The sequence below is a fragment of the Hyperoodon ampullatus genome, assembly GCF_949752795.1.
Source record: "Hyperoodon ampullatus genome assembly, chromosome: 1".
In the NCBI taxonomy this organism is placed as follows: domain Eukaryota; kingdom Metazoa; phylum Chordata; class Mammalia; order Artiodactyla; family Ziphiidae; genus Hyperoodon; species Hyperoodon ampullatus.
The window spans coordinates 123,319,616-123,339,748 of NC_136914.1; the positions used below are offsets into that span (position 1 = coordinate 123,319,616).

At 48.5% G+C, this 20,133-nt stretch overlaps 1 protein-coding gene across 3 annotated transcripts; it reads left to right on the forward strand.

Moving 5' to 3' along the window:
- The first annotated feature begins 4,884 nt into the window (after positions 1-4,884).
- On the forward strand, positions 4,885-18,909 carry CCSAP (centriole, cilia and spindle associated protein). Of its 3 annotated transcripts, none has more exons than XM_079708166.1 (3): positions 4,885-5,271; positions 16,730-16,998; positions 18,621-18,909. In XM_079708166.1, the coding sequence occupies exons 1-3, from the start codon at positions 4,890-4,892 to the stop codon at positions 18,795-18,797; spliced, it is 828 nt and encodes a 275-aa protein (XP_079564292.1). In that variant the 5' UTR covers positions 4,885-4,889; the 3' UTR covers positions 18,798-18,909. The 3 variants fall into 3 exon arrangements, with proteins under 3 accessions (XP_079564292.1, XP_079564293.1, XP_079564291.1); XM_079708167.1 differs by having other exon boundaries at positions 16,739-16,998; XM_079708165.1 differs by lacking the exon at positions 18,621-18,909 and adding an exon at positions 17,488-17,810.
- The last annotated feature ends 1,224 nt before the right edge of the window (positions 18,910-20,133 follow it).

Sequence of the window (20,133 nt, forward strand, 5' to 3'; positions counted from 1 at the left end):
GAGGAAAGAATGAGGAATCCTTAGTTTAAGAAAGAGGAGGAGGGCTTCCCTGGTGGCGCAGTGGTTGAGAGTCCGCCTGCCGATGCAGGGGACACGGGTTCGTGCCCCGGTCCGGGAGGATCCCACATGCCGCGGAGCGGCTGGGCCCGTGAGCCATGGCCGCTGAGCCTGCGCGTCCAGAGCCTGTGCTCTGCAACAGGAGAGGCCACAACAGTGAGAGGCCCACATACCGGAAAAATAAAAATTAAAATTAAAAAAAAAAATTTAAAAAAATGAAAAAAGAAAGAGGAGGAGGAGGAGTAGGAAGCTGCTAAGGAAACCGGAAGCCCATCAGAGAGGAGGAAGGAGTCAGGACAGACCAGTGTATCGAACGAAGTGCTCGATTGCTCTCAGAGAAATCAACTCTGCTCATTTCAGCAGAAAAGACACAGATTTAAAGGTCACTTGGGTGGCTTCCGGAATCTCTGGAAGAGGTCTGGGGCTCTGAGAGGAAGAACATCAATGGAGACCAATGGGGCTTGCATCGCTGACACCATTGCCTCTGGACGCTGGCATTTCTGCAAGCACTGGGGTCACTGCGGCTCCAGGAACTAGGTTCTGAAACTGGCATTTCAGCCAAAGAGAGACCCTCCTGGTCCTTGCTTCTCTGCACCAGCAGACCCTGATTCTAAGTCTGGGGGCAGGAGTATCTGATTAGCAGAATTTAGGCCTCAGGACTACTCTAGCTGCAAGGGAGGCTGGGGGAAATATAGCATCTGTAGCTTCCACACTGGGAGATAGGTTTGTAAAAAGGGTAGAGGGGATAGGGGACTCCTGAGTCTTGTTTGTGTTTGGAGAGAGGAGGAGAGGGAAAAGGCGAGGGAGGGGGAGGGAGGGAGGGAGAGAGACAGAGACAGAGAGAGGCGAAGTCCAGAGACGAATGGGAAGATGGAGGCTGATGGAGGGAGCCCCGGCTGAGAGGGGTCAGGAGAGGCAGGAGGCGAGCATATGACATGGAAAGAACAACTTGGGAGGAAGGAAGGGTGAAGTCAGGGAAGTTCTTGGAAGATCACCTCCCTTGGCTCAGAAGGATAGGGACTGACACAGGATGGGATGGCACCCTGAGGGGAGGGAGTGATGGTGCCGGGGCGGCAGGTGGCAGGGCTCTGGAAGTAGGGAGTGCAGGAAGTTCAGCCCAGCACCCCAGAAGGAGGACAGCCTGCAGGGTTTGCCACTTTGTGAGGCTGCCATCCCAGTGCTGCCAGACTTAGTCAGTAGCAGGCTTCTTATATGGAATCTGTATGTCTAGGTAGCAAATCTCTACTATCTTTCTATGATCTTTCAGGAGTCCGGCATTGACCTTCCTTTCTATTGGCTCCGACTCTCCCTCATGGAGGGGCCCGCCCAGGGTTGCCTCTCACTGAAGGCTCCTTCTACCAAAGTCCTCTCCTCTCCATGCGGGGACCCTGCTGCCCGGCCTCTGAGGTCCCTTTGCTGCCTGCCCATTTTCTACTCTCTCTGCTTCTTCTGTGAGCTCCTTAGGCCAGTCCTAAAGTTTCCCTCTTGCTTCAGAAACCAGTTGCAAGTCCACAACATTTGCCACAGTTGCGTCTTGTAATCTCTGCTCGTTGGTCCTGATTCTACCTGAAGAACAAATCGATACCGTCATCCACACGGGCAGTCCTTCAGTGCCGTATGAACAGAGGATTCTCTGGAGGAAAGGTTTACCTCCCCTGATACAGAAATACAACTTTGTAGTTATTGCTTATGATTGTGTTCAATTTCTTAACAGCCATACTTTACTTACAGTTAAATAGATCCCAGAAGACTTCCCCTCACAAATGCTGTCACATTAAATCTTTCTCATCCTGTTTTTCTTCCAAACACAAAGATGAATATATAGATGGGCATATGTTGTTTTGTCTGCCTACCGTTCCCTCCTCTGGGAAGCCACTTCTTCCTTGTTCCCTGTGGTTCTCCTGGCAATTTCAGCCTCCCACCCTATCCCCATTTACAGGGATGGGCACATGACCCATGCCTGGCCAATCACATCACCTCCTACCCCTGGCAACAGCTAAGCATGTGACAAGAATCTGTCTCTATAATTGGAATACCAAGAAGTGCTCTTTTGCTGGTGGTCCTCAGCGAAGACAACATAAGCTTGGGGTACAAGTGGTGCTTTCTCCAGCTGTGTGCAGGAAGTCCATTGCAGTGCGAGAAGAGGCCAGCCCTCTTCCCACCCTCACCCCCCAGGAAAGCAGAGGTCAAAAAACCAAGAGAAAGAAGTAGAGTCCCAGTGACACTGATGGATCCCCGGGTCTAGGTCTGCTGGAGCCAGTAAATATTCTTTCTGTTTAAGCTAGTTGAATCGGGTTTTCGTCACTTCCAAGTGGGTGAGCCCTGACTAATAATAACACTTTACAAAATTAGAATGAATGTAATCCACTTAACTGTGCAAAATAGGGAAAAGTAAAACAAAACAAAATCATTCCTAACCCTATTTTTCAGTTATACGAAAAATGGTATCGTACCTTATATACTTTGTGCGTGTGTGCTTGTGATTGTAAGATACAGCCGCACATTCCTCCATCCAGTATGCATGCCCCTTTGCAATGTAAGTTTGCCGCTGCTACTCCCCGTGGAGGGGTGGAATTTCTCTCTCTCTGGATCTGGGCTAGCCTTGTGACTTATTTGAGCATTAGAATGCAGCAGAAGAGATGTATATGACCTTCAGAGGCCTTCCAACTTCTGCTATTAACCTCTTGGAAGAAAGGGCCAGGTGAAGAAGCCAGGCTAACCTCTTGGAGGATGAGACCGCAAGGAGGAGATCAAGACAGCCCATCCCAAGAAATGGGAGGGAGGGAGATGCATGAGGGAAGGGATGTGGGAACAGATGTATATGTATGACTGATTCACTTTGTTATAAAGCAGAAACTAAAAAGAAAAAAAAAAAAGACAGCCCATCCCACAGCCAGCCTCAGTGCCAGATGTGTGAGTGAGGCCATCTTGAACCTTCCAGCCCAACTCTCCCTCCAGCTGAATGCAACTGTTTAAATGAGTCTAAAGCAGCAGAGGAACTGCCCAGCTAACCCATAAAATCCTGAGAAATAATACACCGTAGTTGTTTTAAACCACAACAGGTGGTTAATTATGCAACCAAAGCTAACTGAAACAGATTGTGTTCAGAATTTTTCGTGTAACTGCACATCGTCATTTCCCCCACGTTATTAATATCAATATTAAGGTTCTTTTGTTTGTAACCATGGGAAACCAGTTTAAATAAAAGGGGGATACATTAGAAGGTTCTTGGGGGTATTTCAAGCTACAGAAGGTAAAGTTGGGGAGGGGAGAAGTCAGGGCCACCATGGGGGTGTCAACAGTAGGAGGTCACAATTATCTCTCCAGAAAACTGCCATTAACAATTAATGTTAATGACTTCTGGACAACTAACTTCAAGTTCTCAGAGTAGGCTTGGGCCGCGCGTCTACCTCTGGATCTTTTGGCTATGATGGGGGCGGGGCAGGATGCAGAGACAGGAGACAGAAGGGAAAACAGCCCTGAGTCGGTGGAAATCCAGGATGGTAGCCGGAACCGTGTAACTCATCACGGCCCCGGGCCTTTTTTTCAATTGCTAATGTTTTGATTTCCCCGAACTTCTTTTCTCTCAGATCTTTTTTGTTACTAATGTATCCAGGCTCCTTTTAATAAAGGGGAAGAATGTGCGTGGGGCCACGTTGGAAACTGTAACAACCAGAGCAACGTTGTGTACTTAGCACAACGCAACTGAGTCCGCCAACGTTTTCTGTGCAAACGAGTCTCTGAGAGGGTGGCTTGGCAGTTTGAATCAATAGCTTCAAAAACGTTCGGGGTGTAGACGAGAAAGGAGTTGTACCAAAGCGTTGAAAATGGGTTAAAGCCAGAGTAACAGGTGTTGTGAACAGAGGAGGAAGCAAGAGCCAACGTGCGGACTTGGGGTTGTTTCTGGGGAGCGCGGCCGGCGCAGGTGTCGGGAGGAGAACACAGAACGTCGCGGGCTAGGGGGGCGGCCTCGTTCCCGGATGCGTCCTGCGGCGGCGGGGGCCCGGGCCAGCCGAGTCGCCCGCGTCCCCGCGCGCAGCGCCGAAGCCGCCGCCCACACCGAGCGGGGCGGGGGCCGGGGCCTGGGGCCCGGGGCTCGGGAGCGCGCGCGGGAGGCATCTGCTCCCGGGACTGAGGCGGCGCCTTGCCCTCCCGGCTGCTGCAGGAGCGCGGGCCGCCGCGCCGGCAGCGACATCTTGCTCGGCAGGAAAGCGCGGGGAGAGCGGGCGGCTCCGGGCTGCTGCGCCGACCGGCCGGCGCCGCGGGGCCGGGGGCGCACGGAGGAGGTAAGCGGGTCCGACTCTCCCGCCCGCACGCCGCGCTCGGAGGGCTCTCCTGGGACCGCGAGGCCGTCCCGCTCCCCGCGCCCACGCCTCCTTCGTCTCCCTCCTCCACCGCCCATCCGCGGGCTCCCGCGGCTTCTGCCTTCCGAGCTCCGGGGCCGCCCTCCCGGCTGACCCCCCTCCACACGCCCCGCAGCCGCTGCCACTGCCACTCTGCCCCCACCCCCGCCGGGGCCTCTCACCCGGGTCCCCTCCGCCTCCCCTCCCCCCCTCCCCTCCCCCTCCCCCTCCCCGGGCAGGCCGCGCGCTCCCTCCGCCCCTTGCCCCTCCCACCGCCCCGGCCCGCCCACGCCGTGCCCGCCCCCACGCCCTGCCCACGCCCGCGCTCCCGGCCCCACGTCCCGCCCCGTGCGGGCGGGGCTCCGGGTTTAAACGTCGCGGCGGGCCGGGCGAGTGGAGGGGCGGGGCGGGCCTCTGTGTTGTGCCGCGGGTTCCGTAGGCGACAGCGCGGCGCGGAACGGCGGGCACTCGGGGCCGGCGGGCGGCACCATGTCCCCGGGAAGCGGCGTGAAGAGCGAGTACATGAAGCGCTACCAGGAGCCGCGCTGGGACGAGTACGGGCCGTGCTACCGCGCGCTGCTCCACTACCGCCTGGGCCGCCGGCTGCTGGAGCAGGCGCACGCGCCCTGGCTCTGGGACGACTGGAGCCCGGCCTGCGCCTCGGACGACTCGGCGTCGTCGGCATCCTCGGGCGCCGGGGCCCCCGCGCCCCAGTGCGCCCCGGCCTCGCCGCCGCCGCCGGTGGAGCCAGCGGCGCGCGAGGAGCCGGAGCAGCGGGCGCGCGCGGCCCCGGAGGAGGAGCGGGGCGCGGAGGCCGCGGGGGACGCGGAGGCCAGGGACGCGGAGGACGCGGAGGACTCGGCGCTGCCAGGTACCTGGCCGGGGAGGGCCCCGCTCGCGGGACTGGATTTGCTCTTGGGTCTCCTCTGAACCGCCCAGCTGTTTGTCGCAGCGCTCAGAGAAGGCGCTTCCTTGATTTTATTTAATCTATTTTGGGTAGGCGGAGAATGCGCCTCCCTTGACAAAATAAGGAAGGTGGCTGCCCCGCCTCCGCCCTCCCACCCTTTATTCCGTAATGAGGTGGCTCTGGGTTGAGCCCAATGTGAACGCCTTTGACGTGTCCCTGGCGAAGTCCCCTGGTCTTCATCCGCTGGCCTTGGTGGCCTCTGGACCACTGAACTCCCATCTGTTTATTTCTGAGCGCCCGTTTGTTTATGAGAGGCGCCCAGCTTTCATCAGATTCTCGAAGGTGACCGCCAGAGGTTAGGAACCACTGAGCTAAGCGCTCTGTCTTGTGAATGGGGCCGTTGTTTTCTGTGTTAACTCCCTGACCTCGCCGCGCTGTCCCTAAGGAATATTTTGCATTGTTTACGCAGACTGTTGCGTAACTCCCGGCTGGTGGGAGATAATCCTTGTAAGTGCCTGGTTCCCTCCGCTTCTCGCCACCCCTCCTCCGGCTGCTGCTGTGAGCGGGAGGAGAGGCAGCTGGAAAATGGCTCTTGGGGGCGGTGCATCTGCAGTTGCTGCCGGGGCCCCGCGCCTTCTCTCCTGCCCGGAGGAGCTCAGAGCTGGGGTGACTCTCGGCGTGTGAGGCGGGCTGGCTGGTCACTGGTGCTAAGGGCCAGGTTGAATGGATGCCCCAGATACCGCCTGGAGGAACCCCTGGTTTCTTCCTGACACTCTAACGTGGGCCAGGCACCACCCGGCGTCGCTCAGTTTTAAAGAGGCTCTGGTGAGCAAAATAACTAAAAGGTACTGAGAGCTTGTCATGCATCCAGTCACTGATCTTAGAATATGTATTTTCTCATTCAACGTTCAAAACAATTCTAAGAGATGGGGCCATAGCATTTATCTCAGTTTTATAGATGAAACTCAGGATAAATCATTAGTGATTTTATTTTTGTTTGCCAAATTGCAAGTGGTAGTCAGACTCTCATCCTAGCTTCTCTGTGAGACGCTGAGCAGGAGAGGAAATTGAGTCTTGTTATACTGTTTTCAGCTACTCTCGGTTCATTATCGGTGGCAGAGCTGCCCCTCCATCCTCAGGTTACTTGTGAATTCCTACCCATTCCTAACCTTTGCTAGAAGTTCGCATACAGAAGGTGGAGAGGGTAAGGGGGCACTGATCTACCAGCTCAGTTATGAGATGTACTTTATCAGGCTGAATGGGCTTTTCTCTCCCCGCCTCTTCCCCTTCATTGTTTGCAAAAGAGCTGTCAGTTATTTCCATACGTATATAAATGCAGTTTTTAGACAGCAGTGTAGTATGGATGGGGTCTGTGTTTGCAAGAGTTCGTGATTATTTTGATTTCCTTAGAGACACTAAATCTTCCCAGTGGCTAAAGTAGTTACTTTTTCTCTGCTAATATTTCTGGTTTAGGCATCCAGGAGAAGAAAGGATGTTTCTGCTTTCAGGACTCCCAATCCCAGGATCTTTTGGTTTGCTCATGCCTGTCACAGCCCCTGTCTATCCCTGTGAATGGCAGGATTGAAAGTCCTTGTTTTTATTTATTTTTATTTATTTTTATTATTATTATTTTTTTGCGGTACGCGGGCCTCTCACTGTTGTGGCCTCTCTCGTTGCGGAGCACAGGCTCTGGACGCGCAGGCTCAGCGGCCGTGGCTCAGGGGCCCAGCCGCTCCGCGGCATGTGGGATCTTCCCGGACCGGGGCACGAACCCGTGTCGCCTGCATCGGCAGGCGGACTCTCCACCACTGCGCCACCAGGGAAGCCCGAAAGTCCTTGTTTTTAAGTGGACAGTCTTTCTGGAATGATGAGCACGCTTTTGAGTTTCTATAAAACGTAAGCGCTTAGCCCTTGTCTTTACTGAAGCCATGTGTACGCACAGAATCGTGTAGCTCTATATGGCTGAGTGCCGCTACAGCAGCTCCCCTCACCACCAACAGCGCATTCCCTAGGCGGGCACTTCTCACTCCTCTGGTTTTCCTTAATGCGTATTTCTCTTTCTCCAGGTAACATGGCTTTTATTGATACTTCTTGATCTTTTTCAGTTTTTAGCACCATCTATTGGCTTTAATTCTTTTTAGTGATCTCCTAACCCATACACATGGCCTATCCCCACCCTCTCAGTACCGTCATCATAGAGTTTGTTAGATTCACAGTTAGTGCCTGTGGAAAGGTGGCTCACAGCTGCCCTATATTGTTTTTGCCGTGATTCCCTTTTCTTTCTTTCGCAACACCACGGACACATCAGGTTCACTGTCACCTTCCCCATCTTATGACGTCCCTCCCGGGGCCTCTGACCTACTTTCATCTGGCCTGGTTGCATCTTGGGAAGGCCCTTGGCCACCGCCGCAGGGACTCCCTGGCTTCTCTCTTGGGTAGGACCCTCTGTTGTGTGGCTCTCACATCGTCTTCTTTCTTGGTTTACCCTCTCCTGACAAAGATTATCTTCTAGTACCTTCCTGAGAAAGGGTGTGTGAGAGGTTTAACTTTCTGAGACCTCGCATGTCAAAAGATTCTATCCTCACTATTCCGTAGTTTGTGGCTGGGCATGAAATTCTAGGTTAGAAGTAATTGTCTCTAAAAAATCTGAAGGCGTTGCTGTCCAGTGTTGGAACTTCTGATGTTGCCGTTACACTCCTGTGTCATTCTTTGTTGATAACACGTTCCCCGCCTCGGGAAGCTTTTCAGGTCTTCTCTTTGTCCTCTGTGGTCTGAAAAGTTTCCCCAATCCAGGCCTCTTTTCCTCCAATGTGCTTTCATGGGTCCTTGCAGTCAAACTCATGTTTTGTAATTCTGGGAAGTTTTCTTGAATTGTTTTCTCATTTCTATTTTTTTTTTTCTATTCCTTTCTTTTTGAACTCCTTAGTTGGATGTCAGACTTCACAAATGTATCCTATAATTTTCTACCCCGGCCCCCATTCCATCTGTCTTTTTCTTCTATTTTTCTGGACAATGTTCGCAACCTCATCTTCCAACTCTTCGATTACATTTTTCATTTTTGGGGTCCTATTTATTTTTTAATATAAGAGCTGTTGAATTGTTTTCTAGGTTTTCCTCCCTCCCTTCCCTCCCTCCCTCTCTTTATTCTTCTTTAAAAAAAATAGTATTTTGTTCTTGATTCGTGCACATAGTATCCTCTCTTATCTTGCTGAGAATATCACTAGGAGTTTTTTGTCCATTTTCTTCTTGCAGTGTTTCTTCAGCACAGTCTGTTTCCCCTCCGTCTCCCTGCATTTGTTTCTTTTGCTTGTAATCCTGCATTTCCTGTTAGAAGCTATTCTCAAACGTCTAATGATCCTTGGTTTCTCATTCTTATTTAAGAAATGGGTATAAGAAGCTGTCGGAAAGTTCCCTGTGTGTAGGGGGTGTGGGTGGAGGTGCTTGTTCACTGCGAAGTCCCTTCTCTCCGTAGCAGCATGCTTCAAAGAGGGTCTAGAATGTCTCCAATTCCTTTCTTCATATTCACATTTCTTTTTAAATTAAATTTTATTTTTTAACCAGTTATACATATGTATAATTTTTTAAAAATAGGCTTAAAATGAAAAAATAATCCTGACCCATCTACCACCCATGCCCCTCGCTCCCTAGGGGCCTCCTTCCAACTCTCTACCTTTCGTTTCAGCATTGTGGGCAACACTCTTTTCATTCAGACTAATGTTGGCTTTTTTAGTTTAAACATTATATATTGACTTCCCGTCAGTATATTTATGATGATTTAGCTCGAGATCTTAGCTTGGCCATCCCCACCCCTAGACACATACCAGCACCTACTTTGTGCCACAGTATTAACTATGTGACTGTTTCATTAAAGCACTATTCTGTGTTTGGATGATCATGACTATGTAAATGTTACTTGCAGGTAATCCACGTAGTACATGCTGATTACATTTTCTTGGTTATTATTTATGTTTTTCCTGGAGTTAATCATTGCTTTACTTTTATGTTTGTTTGTTTGTTTTTGGTACTCCCATCACTCATTCAGCCTGAAAGAGTCTGGTAGTACTGTAAAACTTTTCATATGCCAGGCACATTAGGTGTTCTGTTCGTTTCATTATTTTCCTTGGAGACATTTTTGTGGAACCCTTGGTTCTCCTGTTTTAATTTAGACTTTATGCTGTCCAGACCTGACATAGCTGTCAAACTGAGGCTTCTCTTCACTGATTGCCTGAGTATTCCTTTTGCTAAACTCCTTTATGCAGCCCCATCTCACAAGTCTCAAGTCTCCCTTCCTTTTGGTGGGGAAATGTTGAAGGGGAGTAAGCATTTTGTCACCTTGCAGTCTGAAAATGCCTTTATCCAAGGGCTGGACTGCCATTTTGGCAAGATAGAGACTTCCTAGATTAGAAATTTCAGTATTTGAAGGCATTATTATGTTGAATCCTAGGTTTAGGTCTTACTGTTGAGAAGCACCATGCTATTCTGATGCTTATTTTGGGTACGTGACCTCTTTTCTTTCTTTCTTTTTTTTGCGGAGGGGGGGACGTTTTGGGACATTCGCTTCATCCTAGGTGCTCTAAAATTCTATGTGTATGTCATTTTTCATTCATTGGGCTGACAACTTGGTGGGCCTTTTTAATCTGGAAACATTTCTTTCCATTCCGTGATGTTTTCTAGTACTGTTTAAAATAATTTCCTCCACTCTATTCATTTTTTCTTTCTATAATTATTTTTAGTTGGATGGTGTACTTCCTGGATCAAACCGCTAACATTTTTATTTAACAATTTTTTGATATTGGAATTTTTGGTTCTATTTTCCAGGAGAACTCTTTAATTTTATCTTCTAAATTTCTTATAGAAATGTTAATTCTAGTTTTTAATTTCAAAGAGATTACTTTTTTGTCCCAAGTGTTCTTTAAAATTTTTTTTTTAAATAGCATCCTATTCTCTCTGGATTTCTTTTAACTACCCCCTCCCCCGCCCCAAAGCCATAAATATCCTTTGAGTGCTCTCTTATATTCCCAGCCTAGTCTTTTTCTCTATATTTTGGTCTCTTTCTTATTAAAGGATGTACTTGAATGCTTGCTCTTAGCCTGTCTGCCCATATTTAAGAGTGAGGCTTGAAGGGCTTTTCGGGAGCTGTGTTCCTGGGGGAGCTTGTGACTGTAATTGCAGGAGGACCCCGCTGTTTCTCTGGGGGATGCCAATGTCAGTACCTGCCCATTTCTCTAGTGTCAGCTTCTCAGACAGTGTCCTCCATCCTCCTACCTGGGAGGGCACAAGCCTGGCTCTCAGCATCCCGGCAGCAGAGTTGGGGGAACGGAGGAGGGATCCGGTTCTTTACCACGTCATCCTGTTCTCAGGAAGGTGTCCCCTTACTTCTGCTGTGCCTGGTGCCCTCTAGTCCTCCCTCTCCAGGCCGTAAGGCACCTGCATTCTGGGGTGGGGGCAGGGCGGTCGCCTGGCCTGAGGAGCAGAGGAAGGACTGTTGAAGAAGTATGCATTGCTGCACAACAGAATTACCCTGGAAACTAGTGCTTCAGACTCCAATTCTTACTTTATTATTGCTCATGGTTTCTGTGCGTTGGAATTTGGCCCCAGGCACAGGACGTGCTTTGTCTCTGCTGCGTGGGACTGCGGCCATCTGCTAGGACACTTGCAGGTGACATCTTCAGGTGCCTGGCCCTCCTCGTCACATGCAGGCTGGCCTCCAAGGGCGAGCGTTCCTGAGAGAGAGAGCTGGGCACCTGCTGTATTGTCCTTGACGACTTATTGCCAGGAGCCATGTGGCACCTCTTTCACCCCATTCTTTGCTCACAGAAGTCGGCCCAGGTTCAAGGGGAAGCAGCATGGACCCTGGTTCTCAGCAGAGGCACATTCATATTACACTGTCAGAGGAACACCTGGGGCACTGATCGATGCCGGACCTTTGGGAAGGCAGTCTGCCGCACTAGCCTTCTGGGGAGTCTGGTGCCTCAGTGCCAGTTCCTGTGGGGCTCCGCTGTGTCCTGGGCCCTCCTTCTGCAGGGAGTCAGCAGCATCCTGCTCCTTCCTGTGAGTCGCTTCTATCTCTTTGTCACTTTCCATCTTCCAAAATTTGTCTGATGTCATCGCCTCCTTGCTCTTTGTCCTGTGGGTTGATACCTTTTTTCCTTCACTTTAGTGGGGTTTTGGGAGGAAGGGACTATATGCATGTGTCGCCAGTGCACATTTAGCCTGCTGACCCCATTTGCTCTATTTTTACTTATTTTTATTTTTCACTTTATTTATTAGTCTTAGAGGTTTGTGAATTCTGTTAATTTTTTTCCCAAAGTAACCCTTGGCTGTGTCGGTTTTCTTTATTATATGTTTATAATTCATGATCTTTTTTTCCTTACTCGTAATTTTTTAATGCTTACTTTTTTTAAAGTTTTTTATTTTTTAATTTATTTGTTTTGACTGCATTGGATCTTTGTTGCTGTACGCGGGCTTTCTCTAGTTGTGGCGAGCGGGGGCTACTCTTCGCTGTGGTGTGAGGGCTTTTCATTGTGGTGGCTTCTCTTGTGGTGGGGCACGGGCTCTAGGTGCATGGGCTTCAGTTGTTGTGGCAGACGGGCTCAGCAGTTGTGGCTCATGGGCTCTAGAGCGCAGGCTCAGTAGTTGTGGCGCACGGGCTTAGTTGCTCCACAGCATGTGGGATCTTCCCAGACCAGGACTCAAACCCATGTGCCCTGCATTGGCAGGCAGATTCTTAACCACTGTGCCAACCAGGGAAGCCCCTAATGCTTATTTTTATAACATTTTAAGATGGATGCTTATCATTGATTTTTTTCCCCTGCCCTTTTTTTTTGATATATTGATTTAAGGCTATACATTGCATTCTGATTACTGCTTTAGCTGCATCATGCTTAATGAGGAAACTGTAGAAACATTTCTAATAGGAACAGGATTAACAACACAGATTACCGTTTTAACCATTTTTAAGTGTATAGCTTAGTGGCATTGAGTACATTCACATTTTTGTGCAATTGTATGATTTGTTTTTGACCCATGCATTATTTAGAAATGTTTTTAGGGGGAGGGATAAATTAGGAGCATGGGGTTAACAGATACAAACTACTATATATAAAACAGATAAGTGACAAGGATTTCCTGTATAGCACAGGGAACTATATTCAATACCTTTTAGTAACCTGTAATGGAATACAATCTGGAAAAAAATATCTGTGTGTATGTGTGTGTGTGTGTGTGTGTGTGTGTGTATATATATATATCTGAATTACTTTGCTGTACACCTGAAACTAACACAATATTGTAAATCAACTATACTTCAATTAAAGTTTTTAAATTTCAAAACGAGATTTTAAAAAGTAATTTATTTTTGTTGTTGTATCTAGCTTAATTACATGATAGTCAGAGAATACATTCTATATGATTTCAATTTTGTAAATGTATTAAGATTTGCTTTATGACCTTGCTTGGATAAGTAGATTTCTGTAAATGTTCCATATGTGCTTGACAAAATTGTATATTCTGCAGTTGTTGGGTGCAGTGTTCTGTATATACCCATTGGGTCAAATGTGTTAATTCTGTTGTTCAAATAGTTTAAAAAATCAATCTGTTCAATCAGACTTTCTGTGATGAGGGGCAGGTTCTCTGTCTGCACCATCCAGCGTGGCAGCCATGAGCCATATGTGGGAATTGAGCACCTGAACTTTGATTGGTGTAACTGAGGAGCTGAATATTTATTTTTACTTAATTTTAATTAATTTAAACATATTTAATAGCCACATGTGGTTAATGGCTTTTGTATTGCATAGCATAGTCCTAAATCAAGACTGAGCTTATTTTTCAGTTACTGTGAAAGCGGGTATTAGAATTTTTCACAGTAACTGGTGGTGACACTGTTTTGTCTGTCTGGAAATGTCTTTATTTAAAACTTTGAATAGGATTTTGAAACATATACGTGTATACACTTACCTTGTACCAGGCACTATTTCAAGAGTTTTATAAATAATTAATTTTATAGTTATATGTTCTGTCTCTTCTGTGTTTCCCATCTTCTGTCTCCCGCTGCAGATATTTTTGAGCTTGTTTTTTCTTTAAGTACAGAGAGTGAACACGGTTGTTTTATGGTCAGTGATCATCCCATTATCCCAAGTCTCTCGCTGCTGCTGGGCCTTCCTTACTGTCTTGTCTCTTGTGTGCCTGGTCATCGTCCCAGGACACTCATCGTTGTGTCTGGAAGATTATCTGTAGGAATAATCTGAGGCCTAGGCTCTCTGGAGAGGATTTTAGTTTCTTGTGTTGGGTGCTTGTGGACCCTGCTGTTTTTAGTGTCAGCCCTTTTAGTGCTCCGTGGTGAGGAGAGTTGGTGCATTACCTGCATTGGGGTCTCCCCACTCTTCACTCCGCAGCCTGCTGTGACCTGCTTCCCCCCCCTCATGCTCCCCTACATCCCCCGTGAGACAGCCTGGCTGCCCAGTGCTGAGTCTTTCTTTAAAAAAAAAAACAAAAAACTGAATACTTTATGTTTAATTGTGGTAAAACACACGTAACATAAAAGTTACCATCCTATTTTTTTGTTGTTGAGGTATAGTTGATTCACAATATTATATAAGTTTCAGGTGTACAACATAGTGATTCACAATTTTAAAGGTTATGCTCCATCTATAATTGTTACAAAGTGTCGGCTGTATTCCCTGTGCCGTTCAGTACACCCTGGCAGCTCTTCATTTTTTATGCAGTAGCTGGTGCATCCTAAGCCCCTGCCCCTAGAATGCCCTGTCTCTTTTCTTCTGCATCCTCCCGCCCTCTCTGTAGTGTCTGGCCCTGTTCACTGCTCTCTCCTTTTCTGGGAGTCCTTCTCCGGCTTCTCTCCTGGAAGCTTTTTGACTTTGCTGGCTGTTCTCTCCCTGGCTCCCTGGCTGCTCCGTCTGCCAGCTCAGCCCCGGGGCCGCCCTCCGCCCCCTTTTCCCTCACTCCCACCGCCTACTCCGCGTCCCCGCTGGGGGACCTGCTCTCCGTCTGAGCCTCGGCCCCCACCCACCTGCTCAGGACCCCCTCCGATTCCACATTCTCTTCTCGGCCCCGGATTAAGTGTCCAGCTGCTGCCTTCTTGGTGGCTCCAGGGGCATCTCACACCGGAGGCGTCAAGCACCCTTTCCCCATCCTTTGGCAGCCTTCTGCTGGAGGACAGCGTGACTAGCCACTCCCAGCCCCTGAGGACGCAGACTCCTCTTCACCTGCCAGCATCCTCGCGGTGTCCGTCGCCCGCTCCCCTGTCCATCTCGCCCTCTGCTGCTGGGCTCTCCGCGCTGTGGTCTGATCAGTGTGCAGTTCACAGGTGCCTGGGTGAGTCTGAGCACCGGCCAGGTGTGGTGGACGCTATTCCGGTCTTTCTCACCGCTCCTCCCCTGCCGTCACTGTAGGTTACCCTCCCCTCCCCGGACTCTGCTATTTTTTCCTAGCTGTCCTTTCTGTCCCCACCACTCTGATCTAACCCGTCCTTCATGTTCGTTGCTAGAGACCTCATTCCCGAAATGAAAATAGGACCACATCATTTTTCAGCCTAAAACCCTTCAGTGATTCTTCTTCATTTTCAGGAAAAAATAAAACTTCTGAGCTTGGCACAGAAAGTCTTTTCTCCCCACCGCTACCTGCCACCCCCGCCCCGTGCCTTCATCCCTAGGATCTCTGTGTGCCTTTCAGTTTGAACCACGTATATTATTTCTTCTGTCCTGGCCGTTGAACAAGCCAGTCCCTCTTTCTGGAATTCACTTTCCTAACCTCTTCGTGGCTGGCATTACCTTGTCCTTTGAACCAAATCATTATTGTCTTCTCTGGGCAGGCTCCCCACGTGGGTTAGAGGAAGAGAAGGAAGGGAAATGAATCGATGAAGATGATTTAGGTGGTTCCCGTCTCTCTCAGTGTTGTGACTACACCAGCCTCGGTCCCCCTTCTACTCTCTGTTGTCTTGGTCCTGATGGGCTCTTTTCTCTTCTCCTACATCCAGGGAAGAGAAGCGGACAGGGTGTGGACACATCGCTCAGAGGAGTGTGTGAGTGATGGGTGGATTTGGGTTCTCATGCTACAGCAGAAGGCTGGCATCTCACCTCATCCCTAGATAGCACAGAGCTGGGTTTATGGATATGGCGCATGGGGGTGCAAAGCACTGAGCCCCAGGGTCAGATGCAGGCTGTCTGCTCCCTAAAATGCTTAGTAATAAATGAAACAATTTGGTAGATCAGGGTCATTGCTGAAGACAGAAATGATGGTGATCTGTCAGGATTCACACGTGTGCATTTTGTGTGAGGGCCTCTACTTCCGCGGGGACATGGATGTCGGCAGGGAAGGATCCACTAAAGGGGTGAGGGACCCGAGCGTGTCCTAAAAGTGATGGGGTTTGGGAATAGCAACCTGGAAAATCATCACCTACAGCCAAATTCTGGAGCCTCGGAAACGAGGGATTTCCCACATATGTGAACAAGGGGGTCTGTGAAGTGGAGCCTGGATGCACAAGGAGCTCTTATTTGGACATAAGTTTAGTCTGAGATGAAACACAGGCTCACTAGGGGTTTACACAAAGAATACAACCTTTACAAGATCATAAAGTGCTTATAAAAATAATGAATGGAAAGTCATGAAGGGTAATTAAGGGACATAGGTACGTTTTGGACTGTGTTCTTAGTATCTGAGTTCACCTCAGGCAGGAGGTCTATTCCCCACTGGAGTTTCCCCAGCCCCGCTGAGAGATTTAGGACTGTGTAGACCAGGGGCCCTGGTTCACGTCAAGAACAAGAGCCCCCTTCCCAGCTGCTCACACTGGGGGTGCCCAGCTGTGTGTGTGTGTGTGTGTGAGTGTGTGAGTAGCTATGGAAACCCTCCCTATCGTGATGGAGGGCTTTTGAAGCTAAGGTCACTGGCCAGCTCTTACAAGGAGCACAGGAGAGCTGAGAGGAGCGTTTTCCATAATCATGGAGCATCACAAAGAAATGCAGTCCTGGAACTCCAGTTGAGTAATTTGAAAACTAACCTTTTGCAGCTGTTGAATGATTGTCACAGGCCCAGATCTGGCCCTGAAGTAAGACGATAAGCTGATTGGACTTATCATGGGGAAAGCCATTAGGCTGAGTTGCTTTCTAGCTTTTAGTATTTAATTAAGATGCTTAATCTCAGAATGCGAGTGATAGTTGTTACTTTTGAATAGGCTTGGTTCAATCTTGGTGTATTTATGGTTGATGTTAAAATGGGATAGACTGAAAATTATTATACTAATGTGTTTCTGTCCTTATGTTTTAAGTGAAACTTGTGAATTGAGCTATAAGTGAAAAAGTTACTTCATTAAGCATTATGAATTTTTCATCCCAAATATTTAAATCATATGTAATTATATGTAAACCGGAATTTAAAGCATTCATCTTGTTTTATCTCCTTTTTCAAAAAGCACTGCCAGCGAAAGACATAAAAGAAAAACCTGAACGACAGATCAGGACCAGAGAGCCTGACAAATTACCCAGCAGTACCGAACCTCAACCACCACCAAGTGCCTTACCTGCCAGAGGAAGTAGGAGAGCGGTCAAGAGTCCTCAAAGGTCATCAACTAAAATAAAAGAACATAAGCATCCATTTGCCCTTTATGGGTGGGGAGAAAAACAGACGGATACAGGAAGCCAAAAAACTCACAACGTCTGTGCTTCTGCCCCAGTGCATGAGGTGGGTGCCAGTGAACGGGCTTCTCTGCTTTCCCCCTGGAGGATGGGGGATGGCCTCGCCTTTGTCATTGGCTGTCATACCCTGTGGTCACTGTGATGCTTTGGGACATGGTACGTCTTAGGTGGCCCAAGGAAAGCCTAGAACTGGGCATCTGATTTGCAAACAGGATGCAGGATGTTAGCTGCCTGGAGGTCAGGGGGTTTTGCTGGTACCTGGAAGGGTTTACCGACACCGAGCCAGGCGGAGAAGTGCCAGGACTCGGGGTTCTCAAGTTCTTGGGGGGCCAGGAGGTGCACCTGAGGGGCATGGGCAGGGTTGGCAGCTGCCCGTCTAGATTTGCCTCTGGCCTCCTGAGAGGCCCCTGCTCCATCAGCCTTGATAACTGGTATCCATCCCCTTGACCCCTTTGTTACTGTCTGTCTGTTAGATCACATCTCCTGCATTCTCGACATCTATCTAGACTCTCGTTTTCTCTTTGGATTAAATTAGAGTGATTGTGTTTCCCCTGCTCATCCATCCCCCGGAGGCCTGGTTCTCCTCAGACTCAGCCCTGGAGTGTCCCTGTGCGAAGGCCTGAGGACACGGCAGACGAGGGGGGCCTCACGTGTGGAGCCACAAAGCAATGACTGTGTTAGCACTAACACTGTCACTCCAGCCCAAAGCAAAGAGGGAATGAAAAGAAGCAGAAAGTTCAGGCTGTTTGAATTCTGGTTAAATACCAGGATCCAGTGTTCACCGAACAGACTTCTGAGCCCTAGCAGATGGTGCTGTTTAGAGTGATATTTGAGAAAACAGAGCTGTCCTCTGGCAACCCGGTGGAATTAAGTTGAACAGGGTTCATTAAACGTCTTAGCTGGTAAAATCCTTTGAGATTTGTTAGTATTTTGCTGTAAGATGTTATTTATTTTTTAAGTATTTATTTTTTAATTTATTTTTTGGCTGTGTTGGGTCTTCGCTGCTGCGTGCGTGCTTTCTCCAGTTGCGGCGAGCAGGGGCTACTCTTTGTTGCAGTGCATGGGCTTCTCATTGCAGGGGCTTCTCTTGTTGCGGAGCACGGGCGCTAGGCACGCGGGCTTCAGTAGTTGCGGTGCATGGGCTCAGTAGTTGTGGCTCGCGGGCTCTAGAGTGCAGGCTCAGTAGTTGTGGCTCATGGGCTTCGTTGCTCCGCGACATGTGGGATCTTCCCGGACCAGGGCTCGAACCCGTGTCCCTTGCATTGGCAGGCGGATTCCTAACCACTGTGCCACCAGGGAAGTCCCTGTAAAACATTTAAATTCCTTCAATGGAATACTGATCCATGCTTAATGCTAAGGAGTTCCAGTAATATTCCAGAGCCAGTTTCTCGAGGCACCTGCAGATTAGTTGCTTACCATTTATATCTGAAATTTTGTCCGGTGGACATGTTCTGTTGCCTAGTTTCTTTATTGCTGACGATGGGTAAGACAGAATCCAGGGCAGTGGCTCTTCTGGAGAAGCTTTTATACACAGAAGTCCTGAATATGGTGAGTCTGGCTTGCCTCTGCCCTGCTCCAGGTGACGTGGGGGAAGCTTCACTGTAAATGTTCTGGAAAATTAGCGCCAAAGCCACCTGAGTGAGTGTACGTTTATTCTGACTCCCTTAGATTCATGAATCGGCGTTGCGAGCCAAGAGCAGAAGGCAGGTGGAGAAGAGGCGGCTGGCGGCTCAGAGGCAGCGGGCTCACTCCGCCGACGTGGACAAAAACAGGCGGGTCAAGCCTGCCTCGTCGGAGAACCCGTGGATGACGGAGTACATGAGATGCTACTCTGCCAGAGCTTGAGGGGAGGGACAGTTGCTCAGACAACCTCTTTTAAAAAGTGTAAATGAAAGAAAGGAAAAAACAAAACAAAAACCATCAAAAGAAACTGGACACAGGTTTAAGAAACCAACTGATTATGCAAGATTTTTCTTAGGGAATTTCCAAAAGATTGTCTCTTTTGATGAATCCTGGTCACCTACCTCAGCAGTAGGGTGACAGCTGAAAGCCATAGACATTTGGTTATTTATGAGAATTCCCTAAATCTTTGATATTCTTATAAGGGTTTTGTTATAAAGCATCTTAATCTTTTCAGATACTGACACCAAATGCCTTTAAATGGCTTACAGATTCTTAACTTCAGTATCTTCCCTCAGTTTAGGTGGAGCCTGTGTTGCTCCTGTTCTGAACGACTTCTGAGATTCCATAGCTGGTAAGGTCACGCCAGCTTGCGGCAGAAGACTCATTTTCCTTATGTGTAGATTTCTTTGTGAAAGAATATCAAGTTAAAAGTGAGTTTCGACGCTAGTACTGATTCAATGTATAGTGAAAGTAGAGCTTTGGTAGCTCCTAACAGTTAACTTTCTTTTGCATTTCAGTTCAGCACCACTTCACGTGGACTGTGATATTTAAGAATTACTGGGCTGGGTGAGGGTCATCTTTTCTCTTTAAATTGTCATCTAGGCACTTATTAATAGTTTAATAGTTCAGGTGCATTCCAGTAAACAAAGTGCCAGTGCAGTGTGTTTAGAAGTAGTACTGGTTTCTTTTGAGTCAAAGACTGTCTGTCACTTTTTATTGTGAGATTTTTTAAGAACACATAATGGGGTACCGTTCACTTGCTGCAGTCTGGCCTTTTGACACACACTCACTGTGGACTTTTGCCTCCTTTCTGATAGTTTGGCAACGACATTTAGAATTTAATTGTCCTGCTCATTGGGGATGGGGACAGATTTTAAGATACCCATTAGAGATGTGGACCACCCCTACTTTCTCCTCCATAGAACTCACCAGTAACAAAGCCTTGATGATGTACATTGTTCAGACTTTTGGTTGAAACACATTCCTCTTAGGTTGCTAACCGGTAGGCCTTGTGTAGAACCTAATGCGAGAGGATGCTGGTGTGTGCGTGGGCAGAGGTGTATGTAAATGACGTGCTCCTTCTCTCTGGTACATTTGCTTTTGTGGTAGAAAGTGCTTTTGAGAAACACTGGTTTCCATCCAGGAGAGACAGGAATCTGCAGGATGAATGGTAAACTCCTCATAGGAGAGAAGGAAGTACTTTGCCAACTTAGCACCTGCAGATGTGTGAATGAAAATCTGGTGTTTGGTGTGAGTTTGAGCATTTCCTTGACATTTT

What these genes read in the sequence shown, in the direction of transcription:
- CCSAP (XM_079708165.1), top strand. Translation starts at nt 4,890, where the DNA reads ATGTCCCCGGGAAGCGGCGTGAAGAGCGAGTACATGAAGCGCTACCAG. An exon ending in GGAGGACTCGGCGCTGCCAG is followed by an intron (nt 5,272 to 16,729) that starts GTACCTGGCCGG and finishes TTTTTCAAAAAG; the next exon opens with CACTGCCAGCGAAAGACATA. An exon ending in CTTCTGCCCCAGTGCATGAG is followed by an intron (nt 16,999 to 17,487) that starts GTGGGTGCCAGT and finishes GGATTAAATTAG; the next exon opens with AGTGATTGTGTTTCCCCTGC.